General features: G+C 48.3%; 9 protein-coding genes across 9 annotated transcripts; 4 read left to right on the forward strand and 5 right to left on the reverse strand.

The window, feature by feature from the left end:
- Positions 1–321: 321 nt before the first annotated feature.
- On the forward strand, positions 322–1,179 carry RhiXN_00434 (uncharacterized protein; the record flags this gene model as incomplete). Its single annotated transcript, XM_043320253.1, has 4 exons — positions 322–425; positions 494–596; positions 664–961; positions 1,013–1,179. The coding sequence occupies 4 exons, from the start codon at positions 322–324 to the stop codon at positions 1,177–1,179; spliced, it is 672 nt and encodes a 223-aa protein (XP_043179265.1).
- Positions 1,180–1,615: 436 nt separating this feature from the next.
- On the reverse strand, positions 1,616–2,961 carry RhiXN_00435 (eukaryotic translation initiation factor 3 subunit H; the record flags this gene model as incomplete). Its single annotated transcript, XM_043320254.1, has 5 exons — positions 1,616–2,138; positions 2,195–2,293; positions 2,340–2,520; positions 2,580–2,730; positions 2,791–2,961. 5 exons carry the CDS (start codon positions 2,959–2,961, stop codon positions 1,616–1,618), a joined length of 1,125 nt encoding a protein of 374 aa, XP_043179266.1.
- A 387-nt stretch (positions 2,962–3,348) lies between these two features.
- On the reverse strand, positions 3,349–4,164 carry RhiXN_00436 (ribosomal protein S7e; the record flags this gene model as incomplete). Its single annotated transcript, XM_043320255.1, has 5 exons — positions 3,349–3,469; positions 3,521–3,635; positions 3,687–3,799; positions 3,848–3,948; positions 4,024–4,164. 5 exons carry the CDS (start codon positions 4,162–4,164, stop codon positions 3,349–3,351), a joined length of 591 nt encoding a protein of 196 aa, XP_043179267.1.
- A 1,167-nt stretch (positions 4,165–5,331) lies between these two features.
- RhiXN_00437 (major facilitator superfamily transporter) lies at positions 5,332–7,394 on the reverse strand (the record flags this gene model as incomplete). Its single annotated transcript, XM_043320256.1, has 9 exons — positions 5,332–5,464; positions 5,517–5,773; positions 5,823–5,932; positions 6,016–6,190; positions 6,257–6,599; positions 6,659–6,740; positions 6,802–6,818; positions 6,872–6,999; positions 7,059–7,394. The coding sequence occupies 9 exons, from the start codon at positions 7,392–7,394 to the stop codon at positions 5,332–5,334; spliced, it is 1,581 nt and encodes a 526-aa protein (XP_043179268.1).
- Positions 7,395–8,368: 974 nt separating this feature from the next.
- Positions 8,369–9,412, forward strand: RhiXN_00438 (uncharacterized protein; the record flags this gene model as incomplete). The annotated part of the gene is made up of 1 exon (XM_043320257.1): positions 8,369–9,412. The coding sequence occupies one exon, from the start codon at positions 8,369–8,371 to the stop codon at positions 9,410–9,412; it is 1,044 nt and encodes a 347-aa protein (XP_043179269.1).
- Positions 9,413–10,175: 763 nt separating this feature from the next.
- RhiXN_00439 (FMN-dependent alpha-hydroxy acid dehydrogenase) lies at positions 10,176–12,225 on the forward strand (the record flags this gene model as incomplete). The annotated part of the gene is made up of 7 exons (XM_043320258.1): positions 10,176–10,833; positions 10,884–10,935; positions 10,990–11,393; positions 11,441–11,569; positions 11,621–11,765; positions 11,824–12,041; positions 12,098–12,225. The coding sequence occupies 7 exons, from the start codon at positions 10,176–10,178 to the stop codon at positions 12,223–12,225; spliced, it is 1,734 nt and encodes a 577-aa protein (XP_043179270.1).
- Positions 12,226–12,434: 209 nt separating this feature from the next.
- On the reverse strand, positions 12,435–14,810 carry RhiXN_00440 (3-beta hydroxysteroid dehydrogenase/isomerase family protein; the record flags this gene model as incomplete). Its single annotated transcript, XM_043320259.1, has 11 exons — positions 12,435–12,525; positions 12,578–12,680; positions 12,813–12,913; positions 12,967–13,060; positions 13,130–13,186; positions 13,235–13,480; positions 13,761–13,795; positions 13,866–14,210; positions 14,261–14,347; positions 14,405–14,456; positions 14,510–14,810. The coding sequence occupies 11 exons, from the start codon at positions 14,808–14,810 to the stop codon at positions 12,435–12,437; spliced, it is 1,512 nt and encodes a 503-aa protein (XP_043179271.1).
- A 273-nt stretch (positions 14,811–15,083) lies between these two features.
- Positions 15,084–15,736, forward strand: RhiXN_00441 (uncharacterized protein; the record flags this gene model as incomplete). Its single annotated transcript, XM_043320260.1, has 4 exons — positions 15,084–15,216; positions 15,277–15,366; positions 15,408–15,490; positions 15,548–15,736. 4 exons carry the CDS (start codon positions 15,084–15,086, stop codon positions 15,734–15,736), a joined length of 495 nt encoding a protein of 164 aa, XP_043179272.1.
- A 263-nt stretch (positions 15,737–15,999) lies between these two features.
- On the reverse strand, positions 16,000–17,378 carry RhiXN_00442 (deoxyhypusine synthase; the record flags this gene model as incomplete). The annotated part of the gene is made up of 6 exons (XM_043320261.1): positions 16,000–16,092; positions 16,150–16,245; positions 16,297–16,326; positions 16,381–16,590; positions 16,639–17,112; positions 17,220–17,378. The coding sequence occupies 6 exons, from the start codon at positions 17,376–17,378 to the stop codon at positions 16,000–16,002; spliced, it is 1,062 nt and encodes a 353-aa protein (XP_043179273.1).
- Between the last annotated feature and the right edge of the window lie 38 nt (positions 17,379–17,416).

Below are 17,416 nucleotides of genomic sequence, written 5' to 3' on the forward strand. Positions count from 1 at the left end.
GGGACCATGCGAGTTCTAGGCAAGCATCCATAATACTTCTGCTCTTGTACACTTCCTGGTTTGTGGCAGGTATAGCAACGAAGCAAATGACCTAGATTGGCCCATGGCTCGTGAAAACGGTCAAACATCGTCCCACCTTCCTAGTTGTGCCTTCTATTTATTCATGCAGTTTTTACGCCCCCTTTCCGTCTCCGGCGACCTCTGAGCACCGACAGCCGGGTGGTACTTAAGCTCGTCAGCTCCTGACCTCACGTTCATCTACTTTCCCTCCCCGAGCCCGAGTCTTGTGAATCGTCTCCCCCGCACCCATCGTCCAAATCAATGAGGCACTCACTCCCGCTCCGGACCCCACGTCTCTTTTTGCTTGGCCTTACCTGGGCCTTGGGTATTATCGGTGCTGCTGCGGGGCTGAACGCAATTGTCAAGTGAGATTCTGAGCACCACTAGGATCGGCTGAAACTCGAGTGCTAACTTTGTCGTGTGCGCATTCAAGGCGAAATGACCAGGTATCCTCTATTAAACAAGCTGTAGCTGCGCTCCGCATCACGGTGTTTGTTGACACCAATAACATTTTGCGTTCGGGCATAGTCCTCGCTGTAAGTGATCGAAAACTTCACCCGCGATCGCAAATCCTGGGAGCTGATCGCCGTACGCTATTTTTAGGTCGGTTGCCTCTTGCTCGCTCTCGTTGCCTCAGTTTTCATCGGGCTCCTTGTCCTTGATTCGCTCAAACCTTCGAGTGCAAATCCGATTTCGACTCGCACACTTGGTGTTCAAACCGGACTCCTAGGGTTCCTTACTGTCTGGATCTTTGCGTGCCTTGTAGCCGTCACTAAATTTGCAGCTACTGGAAGTGCTTCAGTAGCTGCATACACCGGTAGTATTAGAGTTCCTGATGCTCTGGTTCACGCAACCGAATCACAACTTGGATTTTCCCGCGTGTATTGGGATCAACTTTATGGTCTGTTTCACACTTCGAGTCTGTATATGCGCGTACTCATGTCAAACACAGTGAGGATATTGACTGTTGCCCCATGGGTGACCTTCTTATTCGCCCTCATCACCACTATTGTCTCCTTCTCGGCTTCCAGAAGGCGATCAGCTACTTCTGAGCAGTCAGGATGGAACGACCGGGAAAAGGGCGAGGCCGAGATGCGAGAGAACGCTCGTGCTGAGTGATACATCGGCTTGTCCTAACACACCTAATATTGCTTTGGGACGTTATGTTACTTTTGGCGTATCATCAGACGTTGTGGACGTGCCCGCAACGATTCTTGTACCTATTGCGGTTTCTTTATATTTCGACTTAAACCTATTTTGTTGTAACAAATGGATACATACATCATCAATATCAGGGCCCCAGTCGGGGGGGGGGGGATGCGGAGACAAGGGTTGGGCATCCACGTCTTGAGATCTGAATCATGTGAAAACACGAACTGAAGTAAACCGCTACTTAGTGGGTTAATCATCATAATGTACCTGGTGCTAATGGTAGGAAGCACTAACATGGAGCAAGCATAATGCCCATGAAATCCTCAACTTCCACAAAAGTACAATCAGCCCTTCGATTCAATCAAAAAAATAAGATTCATCATATAACTATATGCATTTATATTCAAGCAAGCCCTTTCTGGGCTTCGGGCCTTGCAAGATACATTTTTACCATCTCAGCAGAGCTCGCCACCGCCGCACTCTTCGCCTGTGTATCGAGTTGTCCAAGAAGAAGCATGCTTTCCAATCGGCTCGGCTCGGAAGGAAGCCTGAACATCCTCGCAAACTCTTCGTCCGTCATCGGAGGAAGACCTTGGTTGGCGCGTTGAGCGTCTTCTTCCACGCGCTTTGCCTCTGCTCTTGTACGTTCACGAGCGTGTTGCCTGGCGTGGTACGCTAAGTTACTCTCCTCTGCTTTGACCGCATCGGCGGCATCTACGAGGCGCTCAAGGTGCGCATTGGGGTTGAGATCGAACTGAAGGAAGGAAGGCTCAATAGGCGCAGATGGGAAAGTCGAAGGGGATAGCGAGGTAAGCTGAGTAGGTAGAGACAGATTAGAGAGGAAGGCGCTGAGGAGAGACGTGTTATGGACCGTGACAGGGAATTCTTCCATGATCGCGGAGAAGGTTAGCTGGTTGCTTATCAAACTAGACAGGGTAGATTTAATATGCATAATACCCCGTCGATTTCAATTCGAACTGACCTTGCAGTATCAAACTTCTTGTTCTTGTGTGCTTTTCTAAATGACTCTGATAGTCTAAACGCCCTGAGCGACGCAACGCCCCGGACCGCAGATGAGTGTCTAATCCAGATCCTGAGATCAATCTCGGGAAGGGTGAACACACCACATACCATGGACAACCACAACTCCACCGTGACGCAGTTTCTCTTGGTGTAATGCTTGTTGTTCGATCAAAGATTGCCGCAAAAATCCTCCAAGTGTGCAAGACTGGTAGAATCCTACAACGCTATCATCTCCCTGGACTTCATTTAGTTGTCTCAGCATAGCTACTTGGTATCTTGCGTTTGCTACGACGATGGCCCATTCATGTCAAACCCTAGGGTCCAAATTAACTATTTGTGCTCACCTGCGGCCTTGCCCGACTTGTCATCATCATCTGTCAGGTTTGGCATGGCGAATGAATTTGTGACATTCAGTGTCCCATCGAGGTCGATGCCGACCAGCAGTCCATTGGCGTTGGATGATTCCTGACTATGCTTCATAATTTTCATTACTACCTAATTGAAGTCGAGAATATCTCAGGTCTTATCTTACTTCAAATTGATACAAGTACTCACCAAGCCATCTAGCTCTACAGATGTTAGGGGAATCTCAGCCTCTACATCCATCAACTTGGCCATCGATGCTGGAATCGCTTCATGGACGACTGTTGTTGCGGGTGCAGCAGTTTGAGCTGCCTGCCTCTCGGGCATTGTAGCGGCAATTGCCGCGGCCATAGATGTTGCCATTTTGCTACTAGATTATTGGAGCCTCACGAAACACAAGTCGGTTTGTAGTGCCCTATCCAAGTTTTTGTGGCAATGTCGATCACTCGAATATTTTAGGTTTCGGATGTAATTTGTTTTCAGGGCTTCCGTAGTCTATGAGTGGCAAATAGTGTCAAATACCTCATATGCCATGTCGTCGTTATATGCTCATCGTGTGCAACACATTGGATTGTGGTCCATTCTAATGGGTCCAATACTCATGGATATACCCTAGGCTTTTATAGAACAAAGAAAGATTGTACATAACTTCACAATGATTGAACTGTACGTGGCATAGCAGGGTACATATAAATGCATATGCATTGAACCTCAAAGAATAGTAACAACAGCGCTAAAGAGATCCTCTCTTTAGTCTGTGGCGACTGTAGGGAACTCGAACACGACGTCCTTTCCAGTGAGTCGGCGGTAGATCGAGGAGAACGAGTCGAGCTTGTACTCGAGGGTGTTCTGGTCTTTTGAGTCGAGGAAGCTAAAAAGAACCTGTTATTGGGTTGAACCAAACACAACCTGTCTCACTTACACCTTGAGCAACTTGCTGCCGTCAACCGCAACACGGGTTCGCTTTCCGACAATGTCAGTAGGGAACACGAGATCCTCGAGAATCTTCTCGTGGACCGAGGTCAAAGTGCGAGAACCTAATTATATCATTCAAAAGCTTTTCTCCGATTGTCATGTTTTCAACGTACGAGGGCGCTTTTGCTGGACACGGGAGGTCCTGGTGGGCTTCCTGAGCATGCGGCGCTGGGCGATGAATACAACATGGCGATCGGCAAACTTTTTCTCGAGTTCACGGGTCAATCTAAGTACATTTAAGTAACGCTCCGTGTCATTGACCACTACTACATACCGAGATTGCACCTTGTGGAATGCCTTTAGTTGAGGAACAGGGACAAAGACAACAATTGCCTTCTTTCCACCCTTAACATCGACCTCCTTGGCCGCAGAGATCTACGTGATAATCTCGGTTAGCTCATGTGCCAATACGCATAGAGCCAAAAGATATATCAGAAACTATCCGCTTACCTGGAGCACGCGGAGCTCAGTCTTCAGGTCCGGCACGTTGTTCTCCAAATCAATCAAGGCCTGGGCGACTGCGACCTCAGTCTCATCGGGGGGAGTGCTGGGGGCATTGGCCGTGCGATAGATCTTGTTGTTTACAGACATGACTGAACAGCTTTTGTTATGCCGAATATATGGATGACGGCAGGGTCTATCGACGATCTTTGTTAGTTCGAGACTGATGACTGTCGAGCCCAAAAGTCATTTTAGTCCATCTGTGCACTTTTTGCCCATTCAACCACTCTTTCCTTCAGCAATTCTTCAATTCCATTTGTTGGTCCAACAGACCTTTTCCTCGTAGTCAAAAAGACTATAAACGCAAAAACTCACCGTGTCAGGCGGCGATAATGCCAACGGCGTGCTCGAGTGTTGACGACTTGATTTGATATTTTGGATCCGGTTCACTGATCCAACCGGGTGGCGGATTACCTCAGCTACTCTCTCGCCACCCCAACATCAATATCTCATTTGTTGGAGTGAACTAGGAATAGCATATTATGTATCCTTATTTTCTATTTTATTCTCCGTTCCTTACTTTTTGTCAGTTGGACTTAATCGTAACACTAATTTTACCCTCATCCATAGTATATCTACCCTACCGGAGCGCTGGGCACCAAGTAAATAACATCAGTGGAGCTTTATGCCAGAAAAGGGCGTATCTACGCCCTTAATTGATACAACTATAGTAGCGATGATCAAAAGGATTGAATTTAAATAATCTCACATACGAATTCCATAGCCACGTAATCAGACAACGCTAATTTCTATGAATCGTATACATCACAAATAGACAAACGCATATCGAATTCCCAACCATTAATACACATGTATATCCACTCCCCTTAAGCTCAGCTCCGTAATTAGTCAAAATTAAAATCAAAAGCTAGATTTCATACTTAGTTCGTAATCATGGATACTTGGGCCCCCTGATTTCAGACTCATACGCACCTTCCTTCACCTTTTTGCTGCCCCCTTTGAATATATTTTCTATCAAAGGTCCAAAATGCCCACTAAACAAGGTTACATGCCGTCTCAAAAGGGCTTTAATAGAACATAAATGTATGCTTTTACCATTTGTATGTCATGAAGCGTGAGCTCCTTGGGCGTAACCCCACCACTCAAATATTATCGGTACAGCTGTACGAGCATGGAATCTAAGTCGCAAGGCACAAGTGTCTGTGTCTGTGTCTGTGAATTCCCATGAATTAAATTCAGTACCTCGTATCAATCGTAAATCCCGAACATAGTCAGAAACAAATATTAGGTATGTTTTTAGTAGGCAAAGCGGAAGCCCTTGCGTCTCTGCCTGACTTCTTCAACGGTCACACCCTCCAATTCAGCGGCCTCCTCCAGAGCGTCTCGGCGCTCTTGCATTCCCTCGACTTCTTCACCATTGTCCAAGCGACTATCATATGAAAATGTTAGAGTTAGCCAACAAACGAAAAACATATGCGTACTGGTTCAGAGTAATGAGGTGCTGCCTAAATGCAAAGCACATAGCAATGGCACATCCGAAGCATGCAATGCAGATTGCGTAGGAGTTGCGGTAGGTTGTCCCCCATTCATTCGGCCATACGTACGAACCCGCGACATTCCCAAGTTGTGAGAACGCGTTGATTAGGGCGAGTGCAACAGCACGCTTAGAGGGTGGGCGGGGGAGCGAGTTAGAGCACCAAGAAAAGAAGACGATGAATCCGGCATAGGATTGTGCCATCTAAAAGGAGTTTAGTTACTTAAGCTGATTGCATCTTAGTCCGACTCACCAAGAAGAGCGCAATATATCGCCCTGCAGTGTTCATAGTCGCCTCGGCAATAACAAACCCGATGATACCAACAAAAAGAGGAACGAAACGTGCCAGAAGCGCTCGCCGGTCTTATCAGCGTGGCGTGCATTAATGAATGCAACGATAGTAGCAAAGGCCCAAGGAGGTGCGCAGAGGAGCAAGGTAATGGTACGGTTGTATCCCAGAGTCGCGGTGAGGGTAGGGAAGTAGGCATTGAAACTCAAGCCAACGACTTGCGCGGTAAGAGCGAGCGCTAGCCACCAGACCTTCCAGTCCTTAACGGCAAGAATCAAACCGTGGAATGCGCCTTCCTCTTTGGTATCGTGGTCTGCTTCACCACCAGCGTCCTATGCAAAAGTTAGATTTAGTTGTCTCGTGGGCATAGAATCATTGCTCGCCTCAGCCATGCGAACTTGAGCCAGACGCCTCTCCATGGGGCTCAACCACTTAGTGGTGCTTGGAAAATCGGGCAAGATGAAAATAGCAAGGATGGCGACAGCCATGGTAACCGCACCCTCGATAAAGAACAGCCAGCGCCACGCAGCATGGCCAAGCTTGCCTTGCATTCCATCAAGAATACCAGCTGCAATCAAGCCACCGAAAGCATTGGAAGACAAGTTACCGCAATAGAGGATTGCAGTTCGCAAACCAAGCTCCTCACGCTTGTACCATTTGGACAAGAGGAAAAGCGCACCAGGGAAAAAGGCAGCTTCCACAAAACCGAGGAAGAAGCGGGTCAGGAGAGCCCCAACAAAGCTGTTAGGCGTAGCAGATGGGTAAGTTTAACGTTTGCATCAACAAACACTAGGGCTCACTTGTGAGTAATACCCGTTAGGCAAGAAATTGCACCCCAAATGAGCATGCATGCTGGCAAGTAAAGCGATGGTTTGCCGATGTCTGATCGAAACCGACAATCAACCGGGGGTTTTCTCCACGACAGGGCATGGTGCTGACTCACAGTTCAAGAACATGTTACTAGAAAGAGGGGTGAGAACAGAAAGGCTTGATTAGGAAACTGGGCAACATACCTGGGCACCTGCATCAAAATGTATCCGACATAGAGGATTGACAGTAAAGTTGCAAACTCCTTGCCCTTGAGACCCAAGTCAGTTTCGAAGCCACGTAATTTGGCTGCTGCAGCATTATTTCTGTCGATCTAGGCGATGAAAGTGCGATTAATGCCTTGTTCTGTATAACGGAAATGTGTATACTTACGTAGTTCAAAATGTAGATGACGACCATGATACTCATACGTGCATCTAACTTGCGCAAGAGCTTCCTCTCCATCCGTCTGCGCTCTTCGGTCCCTCCAAACTCAGCGTCAACATTCCTCAACGGATCGTTGGACGCGACTTTGGACATATCGTTATCTTCGACATGTGCTGGCTCAGAGCCAGGTTTGAAATCGTCAGCAGTCATATCGGGGTTCGTCGAAATGGGTGTAGAAGTTTCCAAATGCCCAGATGAAGAATGAGGGGAAGAGAGGGGAGAAGAGGGGGATGGGGCTCTTGAGCTGGGGGCGAGCAGGCTTTTGGTCGATGGGTATTTCATGAAATCGGCTAATTGCTTCTGGTTCCTCTGATGGTCCTTCTCCCCCAGAACAAAAGTTGTAGCCGAGGTCAAATTTGGCTCACGAGTTGGAGGCCAAGCCAATGCTTGAAATTACACCAGCGAGTACGTCATCGGGAGCTACGGGCCGGTCACGTGCGAAGACTCCAACTGGCCGACGAACACTTATCGAAAGTTACATTTGAACCTGTGCCCACGACTGTAGTGCGATACTCTTGTGACTATGGTCCCAGCTTTATGTGCAGAATTTGAGCAGTTCATCCTTCATTGGTCCAAAGGCTTCAAAGCTTACATATAATCAACGCTGCATTCCGGCGGCCGACCATCCGAACCCCACAACCCCCGAGCTTAATGGAAACATTCCCCAGCCTAACCGACTTCTAGATAATTTATCCCCTGCAGGAACCGCAACATGCCGATTCAATGCAGAAATTCGCCGATCTAGCCAAGCCAGTCTTCTGACTGTTTTTCTCCCGATACCGGCTCTTTGTGGTGCCTTGGCCTCGTGGCACATGATATAATTATTCAGCCGAGGCCGTGTTGGACGACATGGTTAATTCATGACTTGGCTTGGTCCTACCTAGGTCCAATTTAGCTTCTTAGAGAGGTTCTCCCCAGGTCCATGTGGGCCCAGTTGGTCCGCACTTACAAGTAGGCCAACCGTGTTAATTAATGAATATGCGCTAGCTGGGCTTGATGCACAAAGCGCGTACGGGGTCATAAAGTTTGGCCAGGATCGAACAAGGAGCCGCGTGGCCATGAGTGGAGTTGGTACATAACACCTCCTCTTGCCTGTGCCGCATACCTCGCTGGATTTCCCCCCTCCAGTGTGTCTGGGGCAGTCCCACGTTCAAAGCTAAACCGAGTAAGTAACTCGGTGACGTCGCGCTTAAATAATAACATCCGTAGTAATTCCAGACGTAATTCTCTATACAGTTCAAGGGATCGCGACTAGGATGCAGCCGAATACGGTCGTTGGCGGCAGTACTTACCCTCGTGTCCGTCCACCCCCTTCCCACATCCAAGCCTCGTATCCCTCCTCGCTCCGGCGTGTCATGTCTGAAATGCACCCAGTAATACGACCACCAGTTTCTTCAGTGCCACCAGTGCCCCAGTTACCTCAAGCCATTTTGGACTCCCGGGGAAAGGAAAATGAGTTCAAGCCAAGGGTGTCCAAGTCAAGAGATTCCGAACTTATGGCATTTAATATTCCTTATGTTCCCGAGTCTAGGAGGAGAAAGTATGGCTACGAGCTCCCTCCGCACCCCCGGGACGCAATCCTGCAAGGGAAAACACTCCGTCACGCACCAGACTCACGACGGCTCAATACGAGGCGTGATATCGACCGCCAGACGGTTGAAATGATGCGTGAGCGTCTGAACGATCAGAGCGACATTCATTTGGGTACGAGGAAATCGGGAGACTTCCATGGCACAATGGGTACGAACTATGTGCCAGTTGATGAAGAACTGATGAGGGAAAGGTTTAAACAACAAAGAAAGCAAGGAGCACTAGACCTGGCCGTGCCTCACAAGACCAACGTTCTGACTGGAAGTATATCAAATGCCCCATCAGAACGAAGGGGAAGCGGCGCGACGTTGCTTTTACCTGACTTTACAATTATCCGTGGTTCAATGCCTCTCAGCGCTGGGCAAGGTATTCCCGAGTCTCCAGAGCCTGAGTCTCCACATACCACCTTTGAATGGGACAGTCCTTCACCCTTTGGAGGACCATTGTTTGCGCCACATTGGAATCAGAACTGGAATAATGGCCGCCCATCTAGTTTGGATGAAACTCAAAGTCCATCACGCAAAGCAAGTCAACCCGAGTTGGACATCGAGCTAGCTAAGAAAACACGGCCCACCACGCTTCCGAGTATTAATAATGCTGATCATACAAGTAACTCCTCCGAGGCAGAGAGAAAGCGATTGGGAGTCATTTTGAATCCTCGGGATGTGAACGAGGTATTTGAGAGAAGGTTTGGTCTCCAGGTGCTCTGAGGTCTAGGACATTCAAACTGTGAACAATGGACAAGACATGACAATCGTTTACGAGATACCTATGATTATGCTTATAGTTTTCCGTTTCCTCCTAGTTGCTGTATTGTTTTAGCATTACTCTTTGTGTAGCTATCGACTTTGTACATGTACAAATTGATTATCTCTATATGCAAATACGTCTAGGCAATTAGCCAATCACGACTTCTACCGTTGGCTCATCGGCATGTAGGATAATTGGTGTACCCATCGTCAAGCAATGAGCCAACTATATGAACATTCATTGGCTGAGCAGTTGTCATTGCAAAACTTATTGGCTCCGTGCCTGCTAGTCGAAAGTAATAAAACGGAGCTAGTGCCCCATATGGAAGAATAGCCGGGTATGAAAGTCATCTGAGTACGAATTAGGAAATACATCAGCGCACACTTCGCCTTTCCCGATGCTCCAAGAGGATCGGGCACGTGGGAATACCCCGAGTTAAAACCGAGAGCAAGATTAGTCTGCGTGAGGGCCAAGGAGCATTGGGTAGCGGTAAGAGGCGTGGAGGCAGCGAGCATAGCCCAAATCGCGTGGAAAAGACTTTAAATGACGTCGAGTCTATCGGTGGCGCACGATGATCGAGGGAATACACGAACCAATGGGGAGGGAGTCCGTTCGATGAGATTCCGGTCCGAATATCCGAGGACAGAAGCCATCCAATCCGAGGCTCAAAACCAGCCGACAACACTCGATGGTTGCAAACCACTCTCATTTTCCCCCAGTATAATGTTACGTCGACAAGCCTTTGCGTGTGCTCGTCGTACGGCTCGAACACTCACTACTTCGGCGTCAGCTGCCAATCCGCGGTCGACTAGAGCTGCAATAAATCCATCTCCTGCGATAACAGCCGGGCGACGGCTGTATGCGTTTGCCTTTGGTGTTGGGGGAGTCACACTTGGTCTTGTTGGCTACAAGCTCTTGCCACGTGGGGGCGAGTCCCACCAGCAGGATATCCCAATTGAACTCTCTGGTCGGCTCATTCCGTTCAGCGAGGTCCAGAAACATAATACTCGCGATTCATGCTGGGTTGTTATCAATGGCGAAATATATGACGTGACTGGGTTCCTCAACGATCATCCCGGAGGAATTGGCCCCATTCTCAAGGTCGCTGGGTCCGATGCAACTCGTGTATTTGTCCCGATTCACCCGCCCGATACGCTCTCAACGCTGCCGCCCACATCCCACGTTGGCACTGTCGACCCTACAACACTTCCCGCTCAGTTAACTCAACTCACTGCCGAGGAATTGAGGATAAAAGAGGCTAGGGCGAATCTACCGTCACCAGAAGCCGCTATCAATCTTGCGGATATTGAAAAACTCGCTCAAACAGTTCTTACTCAGACAGCATGGGCTTATTATCGTAGTGCTGGAGATGATGAGTTTTGTAAGTTGGACTCGACGCATACTCGAGAGCCAGCACTTAGTCTTATCCAGCGTACCGTGAAAACAACTATGCCTTCCGCCGGTACTGGTTCCGTCCTCGAGTGTGCGTCTATTTTCCCACTGAATTTACCCGGACTTACACGTACTTGCGGGATAGGATGAACAAAGTATCCGAAATTCAAACGTCTACCACAATTCTCGGTATTCCGACTTCTCTTCCCATCTTCGTCTCGCCTGCTGCACTGGCACGATTAGGCCACCCTGACGGTGAAGTCGGCATCACACGCGGCGTTGCCTCCGAAGGTATTATCCAGGGCGTATCAATTAACGCATCCTGCTCGTTAAATGAAATAAACGATGCACGATCCACCGACTTTTCTCCATCCTCACTCTCACACTCTACTTCGCCCGGTCAAACACACTCTTCTGTCACCCCTGCGACAACCACACAAAATCCAGATGCCTCCTCCCAACAGCCACTTATCTTCCAAATCTACCTCAACAAACAACGCGACCTCTCCAAATCGCTTTTGCAAAAGTCGAATCAATGGGTTTCAGAGCGTTAATGGTTACTGTTGATGCGGCGGTTTCAGGTAACAGGGAGTTAGATAGGCGAACAAAAGATGAGGGAAAGTTTACTGGGCCAGCCCAGTATGGAACCGGAACTGGGGAGGCAGGGAAGAAGACGCAAGGGGTGGCGCAGGCCATTTCGGGCTACCAAGACCCGGACGTGTGCTGTAAGTTTCATATTCCAGCCCAGCGTTTGTAAGACTGACTTGTTGTCACAGGGGACGATATCGCGTGGATTCGGAGTATAACCAAACTCCCTCTTGTGGTCAAGGGAATTCAATGTGTTGAAGACGCTGAAAAGGCTTATGAGCACGGAGTTGAAGGCATTGTGCTCTCGAATCACGGAGGACGTGAACTTGACTTGTGCGCTTTGAAACATCTTCCCCTCTCCTCTCTATCATAACTAACCAAACCACGTTAGCTCTCCAGCACCAATAGATATCCTCCATGAACTCCGCCAAAAGCGACCGGACATTTTCAAAGATGGACGCATGGAGGTATTTATTGATGGCGGGATTCGACGTGGGACCGATGTGCTCAAAGCACTCTGTCTGGGTGCGAAAGCCGTCGGATTGGGCCGTCCTTTCTTGTATGCGAATGCAGCGTGGGGTGAAGACGGGGTGAGGAGATGCGTGCAAAGTATGTTGACTATTTTTCTTGTGAAATCACCAACTCACCATTAATCTATATATTAGTTATGAGAGAGGAAATTGAGACGGGAATGCGTCTCCTTGGCGTTACACGGGTAGAAGACCTTGGCCCACACCATGTCAAGTACATGGATCGCGAACCAGCGCCCATCCCAAGAACTGATTCTCCATGATATTGTTTTGTTGTCAGGCTATTGAGTAGTTTGTGGACCATTTGCTTGTTTTTTTTTTCGTTATACCCTTGTTGATTTACTATGCTTTTGGATGGACGATAATTCGTGAAGCTTGGGTCTGTGCAACTTGAAATGAAATGTAGACATTCATTATAGTTAAGCATTCCACAATAGTGTGGCATATAGTAAAGGCATCGCTTATGTGTAGATCATGACGAGCCAAGATTTGCCGATTTTGGCTGCTTTCCTCCAACATGTTTCCAACCTAGTAATCTCTCCGCCTTAGAGCAATCGAATAACCTACATTTCCACAAGGTTAGCTTCACACCAACGTATGTGGCTTCACACTTACCCATCCTGAGGTCCGAATTTCTTCCTCAAAACTGCGTCAGGAAAATATCGCTTTGCTAACTCCTCGGTGGTGGCTTCGTCGGGTAGAACACACTGCTCCTCTCCTATGATATAATGACCTCGGCACCAGTCCATTCCACCTCTAGGGCAAGCAGACATGCTCGAGCGGCTGCGACGGATTCAGTCCAACCCCAAAGGTCAAATGAGTTGCGTTTGAGCGATTCCCCGCCTGAAACCGCTTCTTTTCTGGGACGACGTGGTGGAATCGTAATGCCGAGATAGACATATTAGGGTATGCCCGGCGAAAGCCTGCGCCTGAAGTTCAGCAATTGACTTCCTATTCAGTAATAAGCATAAGCATATCAAAAATCGAGTTATATGTAAACATACGAAATGGAGTATGGTTCGTCAGCGAAGGAGGGGTGATTCTCATCTACCGGGAAGTATTGGTACTTCAAGTTTCTTTCCTGGGAATAGCATCCCCCTGTCGTCAGAACCCGAGAAGGCCAGTCATCATTTAGCATCCCTCATCCATTCTGTCACTCCAACGTACCTATCGCATTTACGCTGCTTGCCAAAACAACCCATCTAATGCCCGCCTCGGATGCCGCTGGTTTATATCAGACTCTGCATGGGGCTCTAATACGAACGGACATACCTTGAAGTGCATTGAATGACAAAGTTACGTTGCTATTATGCACTACATCTGGAGAAGCCAAGTATGGTTGAGCGAAAGCCGCTAGGTGAATAAGTGCATCTGCCCCCTTGACAACTTCTGCATATTCCTTGTATTCTCGAAGATCTCGTGTCTCATATTTGACTCGAGGATCAGATATCGTCTTATCTTCCGGTGGTGGTTTATGGTCGACCAGGGTGAGCGTATGTGGTGTTGATGAAAGCACAGCTCAACAAGCGGCTCAGCGATAGAGCCTGAACTACCAGTAATGACTATATGCATGGGTGAATGACAGTTAAAAGTTAGCTTGTGCACGCTGGATTTTAAGTCTCGGGGGTAACGTCATCGCTCGATCATTTGCCAATCCTGACGCTCCCGACTCCGGCATTGTCCCGACGTTCCGGGTGACAAAGCACGAACATCCATTTGTACATGTACATAGCTACATTGCATGGATCTAACAGTATTTATTTCCTCCCTGGTAACTTGCCACCATCATGGGACCAACCCAACAGCCTCTCCGCCTTGGAGCAATCATAGAAACTATAGGCGACAGGGCCATGACTTAGTACTTCATCCTAGCCACTTATCATGTTTCTCATGTTTCACTCACCCGCTGTCTGAGCGCATGGAATTCGCCACCTTGGTATCTGGGTAAAACTGGGACGCAAGGTCCAATGCACTATGTCCATTAGCGCAATGCTGTGGGCCAACAATGTAGAAGACCTCTGCTCCGGTCCATTCAACCTCGAGACCAAGTATACATGCTCGACCTGCAGCACGAAGGTTGGTCCACCCCCACATATCTTTGCGAATTTCGGCATCAATCTGGTCGCTATAATCGGGTCGGGTGGGTGTGACAAAGTGTAGCCGGAGGCAACTGATGGACATATGGGGATACCTCCGAGCGAAAGCAGCGGCTTGGATCTCTAATATTTGCTTGCTACGGGATGAGACGCTGAGCGATTAGGGTTTAGTATGAACCATGAGTGAGTAGACTTGCCCAACCGAGTACCCGTCTTCCGGTCTGTAAGGGTGCCCCTCATCAGCGGGAAATAATCGTATTTCGGATCGGCAGAGAATAACGCTCCGATACTAACCAATGGAGCCGATTAGCTGAGTAGTACACTGAACGCATCGGGTTCAGCTTACGCGTTGATGCTACTAACTAGCACAACAAATCTCATACCAAGGTTGGCAGCAGCTACGGTAGAGGTATCGTTAGCTAGGTTTATGTTCAACACATCTTATGCAGACCTTGGAGGGCATTGAAGGACAATACGACCATAGAGTTGTGTACGTCTTGCGACTCGAATGGGGGAGGCCCCTTGAAGCCACCAACGGCAAGATGGACCAACGCATCCGTTCCGGCAAGTGCGCTTTCAAACTCGTGGTAGTCGCGCAAGTCGGCTGCCACGTATTCGACCCGAGGGTTTTGAATCCGCTCATCAGGCTCTCGGACATCGATCAGTCTGAGCTCGTGGTTGGTATGTTCAAGTGCCTCTTGGATGACACCTTGGCCAACCTTTCCACTAGCACCCGTAATGGCGACCTTCATGGGTTATGTAGACGTGGTATAGGGCGAAAAGATGCGAGTATTTGAGTACTGTAAATGCGTATTATAAACCGCGGCAGCATGGATAAGAAGGTCGATTTTTTGAAATAGGAGTAAGATCAATAGTAGGATTTGGAGTAGGATCTAGAGTAATATGTGGCGCGAGAAGCACGGGTTTGGTCTGAATCAATTTGTCACGCCTGTCAGCCAGGCTGCGTCAGCATCGGTTAACCTTCATTAGCGGGTGACATCCACATTGGTGTTACAATGTCACGTATGAGGGTTAATGCTGTTGCGTTTGTTTACAACCAAGCGCCTGTACTGGTACGAACCTACACAGCATCGAAAGATGCAGAGCTCAAGTATCATTATGTCGCGCACACCAGTCTCGATGTGATAGATGAACGAGGTAAGTGGCCACTAGTGTACATGTTCTGGTACCGGATATTGAAAATCCCCGTCGTCCTAGTTGCGGCCATCAAAGGTGGCGATTGTTATCTAGGCCTACTGCATACTATGGAGGACCTTGCTGTATATGGCGAGTTTCGCGCTATCGCGGGTCTGTATCCAATCGCTTTAACTAAAACCATCAACCCCTAGGCTACATTACCCCCACACGAGTGAAAATAATACTAGCACTCGCTTTAGCGGATTATGTGGTACGCGACGCGGATGTTGTCAATGTAGGTCCCGGGCCCTTTCCCCTCGATACATCATTGATTACGGCCGCCGTATTACAGATTTTTAGAACACTACACACCGCCTACGCAGCCGCTCTTAGCAATCCGTTTTATCGGCTTTCTGCTCAGTCAGACTTGAAGGCCCCAACTATTGAGAATCAGGCTGGAAAAAATAACCTCGGAAAACGCGTAGATGAAATTGTTCGTGTAATTGGAACGATCCCGGTTGCGGCCGATGAGCAAGTATAGAATCCTTAGTTGTAATGGACATGCCATGTGGGTGAAGAAATGTACGGGTAAGACTGGCCGTTATCGCATTGTGTCAAGATACACTTTACCACCTTACACACAAAATGCGATTGTTCTACACGAGCTCTGGCCAATATCTATGTGCCCTCCTATTGACTCATACGCTTCCAGCACACAGCGTTTGAGACAGATACGGGGCAAACATTTTATTACATCTATTATCTTGTAGATCTGTGCTGTATATGATAATTTACAAATTGAATTCATTGCGCGTGCTTCGACTTTTCTTCCCAATGTGCTCTGCCATATGTCGCGGCAACCAAAAGCGGAAAAACTAGTGTAGCATCTGCAAATACCTGTAATTTTGACGGAGTTGAAGAATGTCTAGCATGTGCGCATGGCCTGGGCCTTACCTTAACCGATTCCGATCCGGCACGTATTTTCCCCCAGGATATAGCCTCATCTGGACGTGCTCCGGAGTCCGAACCATCAAACTCCTGCCCAGTATTCTGCCAAGATGGAATGTAAGGCTAAACCTTAGAACTATGGTAATTACTCACGATGTACACCGAAAAATCGGCACCATTCCTCTGCGAATTGTACGACTGAATTCCGGGTTTGATAGGGCACAAATGTGGGCTTACCATGAGCATTGCATTTGCTATTTGATGCTTGCATACACCCCCGCCTAATATAATCATACCCGCTTTCCGAGCCTTGAGCGAAATATCGTTCAGTGCTCGAATATCTCGAACGATATCGATCGTTAGACCAGGGTTTCGGAACGAATGGAAGTAGATCATGTCGCCCAAGGATCCATCAGTCAATGCTGGACAGAACACTGGGATATCATTCTGAGAACACCATGAGACCAGGTGCGAGAGCGTGGAAGAGCAACGTACTTTATACGCCCAATAGTATACCGACTCTTCGTGGTTGATCTCTTTACCCAGCCTCCTAATGACCTTGCTTGGGGTCCACACTTCGCCTGTCGCATTCTGTTCTTCTAGCATCTTATTCAGAATCGGAGTTACCCAATCCTCAAATTTGCAGTAGTTGTCATTCGGTACGACTAGATTCCCAATCCTGTTCATTCCCTTGCGCCGTAACTCCGCGCCATCAAGATGAAAATCACCAAGATATGTTGGGTTAAGACACTTGATAAAATCTTCTTCGATGCCACCGGCAGTCGTAACAATTGCGGAGAGATGTTTGTGCTTGACTAGGTGGAGAATGACTTCTCGTAAACCTGATGAGATTAGGTTCGAGGTGTACCCCAAGAAGACGGTGCACTTGGTTGCTGCTCGGACCTCGGGTGATGTATAGTCGGGAGATTCATCCTCAGTCAGTGGCTCGTCGGAAAGGCGCCATTTGCGCTGGAGATAATTAAGTCCCAAGCTCACAATTTAATTCTGTGTAATACCCACCATCTTGTTCACAATATCGATAGCCTTCCCGAGACTTGTTGCCTGAAACCCAATACGCTCATATCCCCCAGCAATGCGTTCAAATCTAGGGGAGAATCAAAATCGGGTCCCTTAATCGGCATGGCATTGTCGGGCACGGGGTGCGATTGAACTAAAACTGCGGCCGCGGCTGTTGCAGGGGGTGCAGGCGCTTCAGGTTGTAGTTGGCTAGACATGATACCTGGCGGTGAAAGTTTAAACGATTTGGAGCTGC

Source organism: Rhizoctonia solani, chromosome 4 (genome assembly GCF_016906535.1).
Source record: "Rhizoctonia solani chromosome 4, complete sequence".
NCBI lineage: Eukaryota > Fungi > Basidiomycota > Agaricomycetes > Cantharellales > Ceratobasidiaceae > Rhizoctonia > Rhizoctonia solani.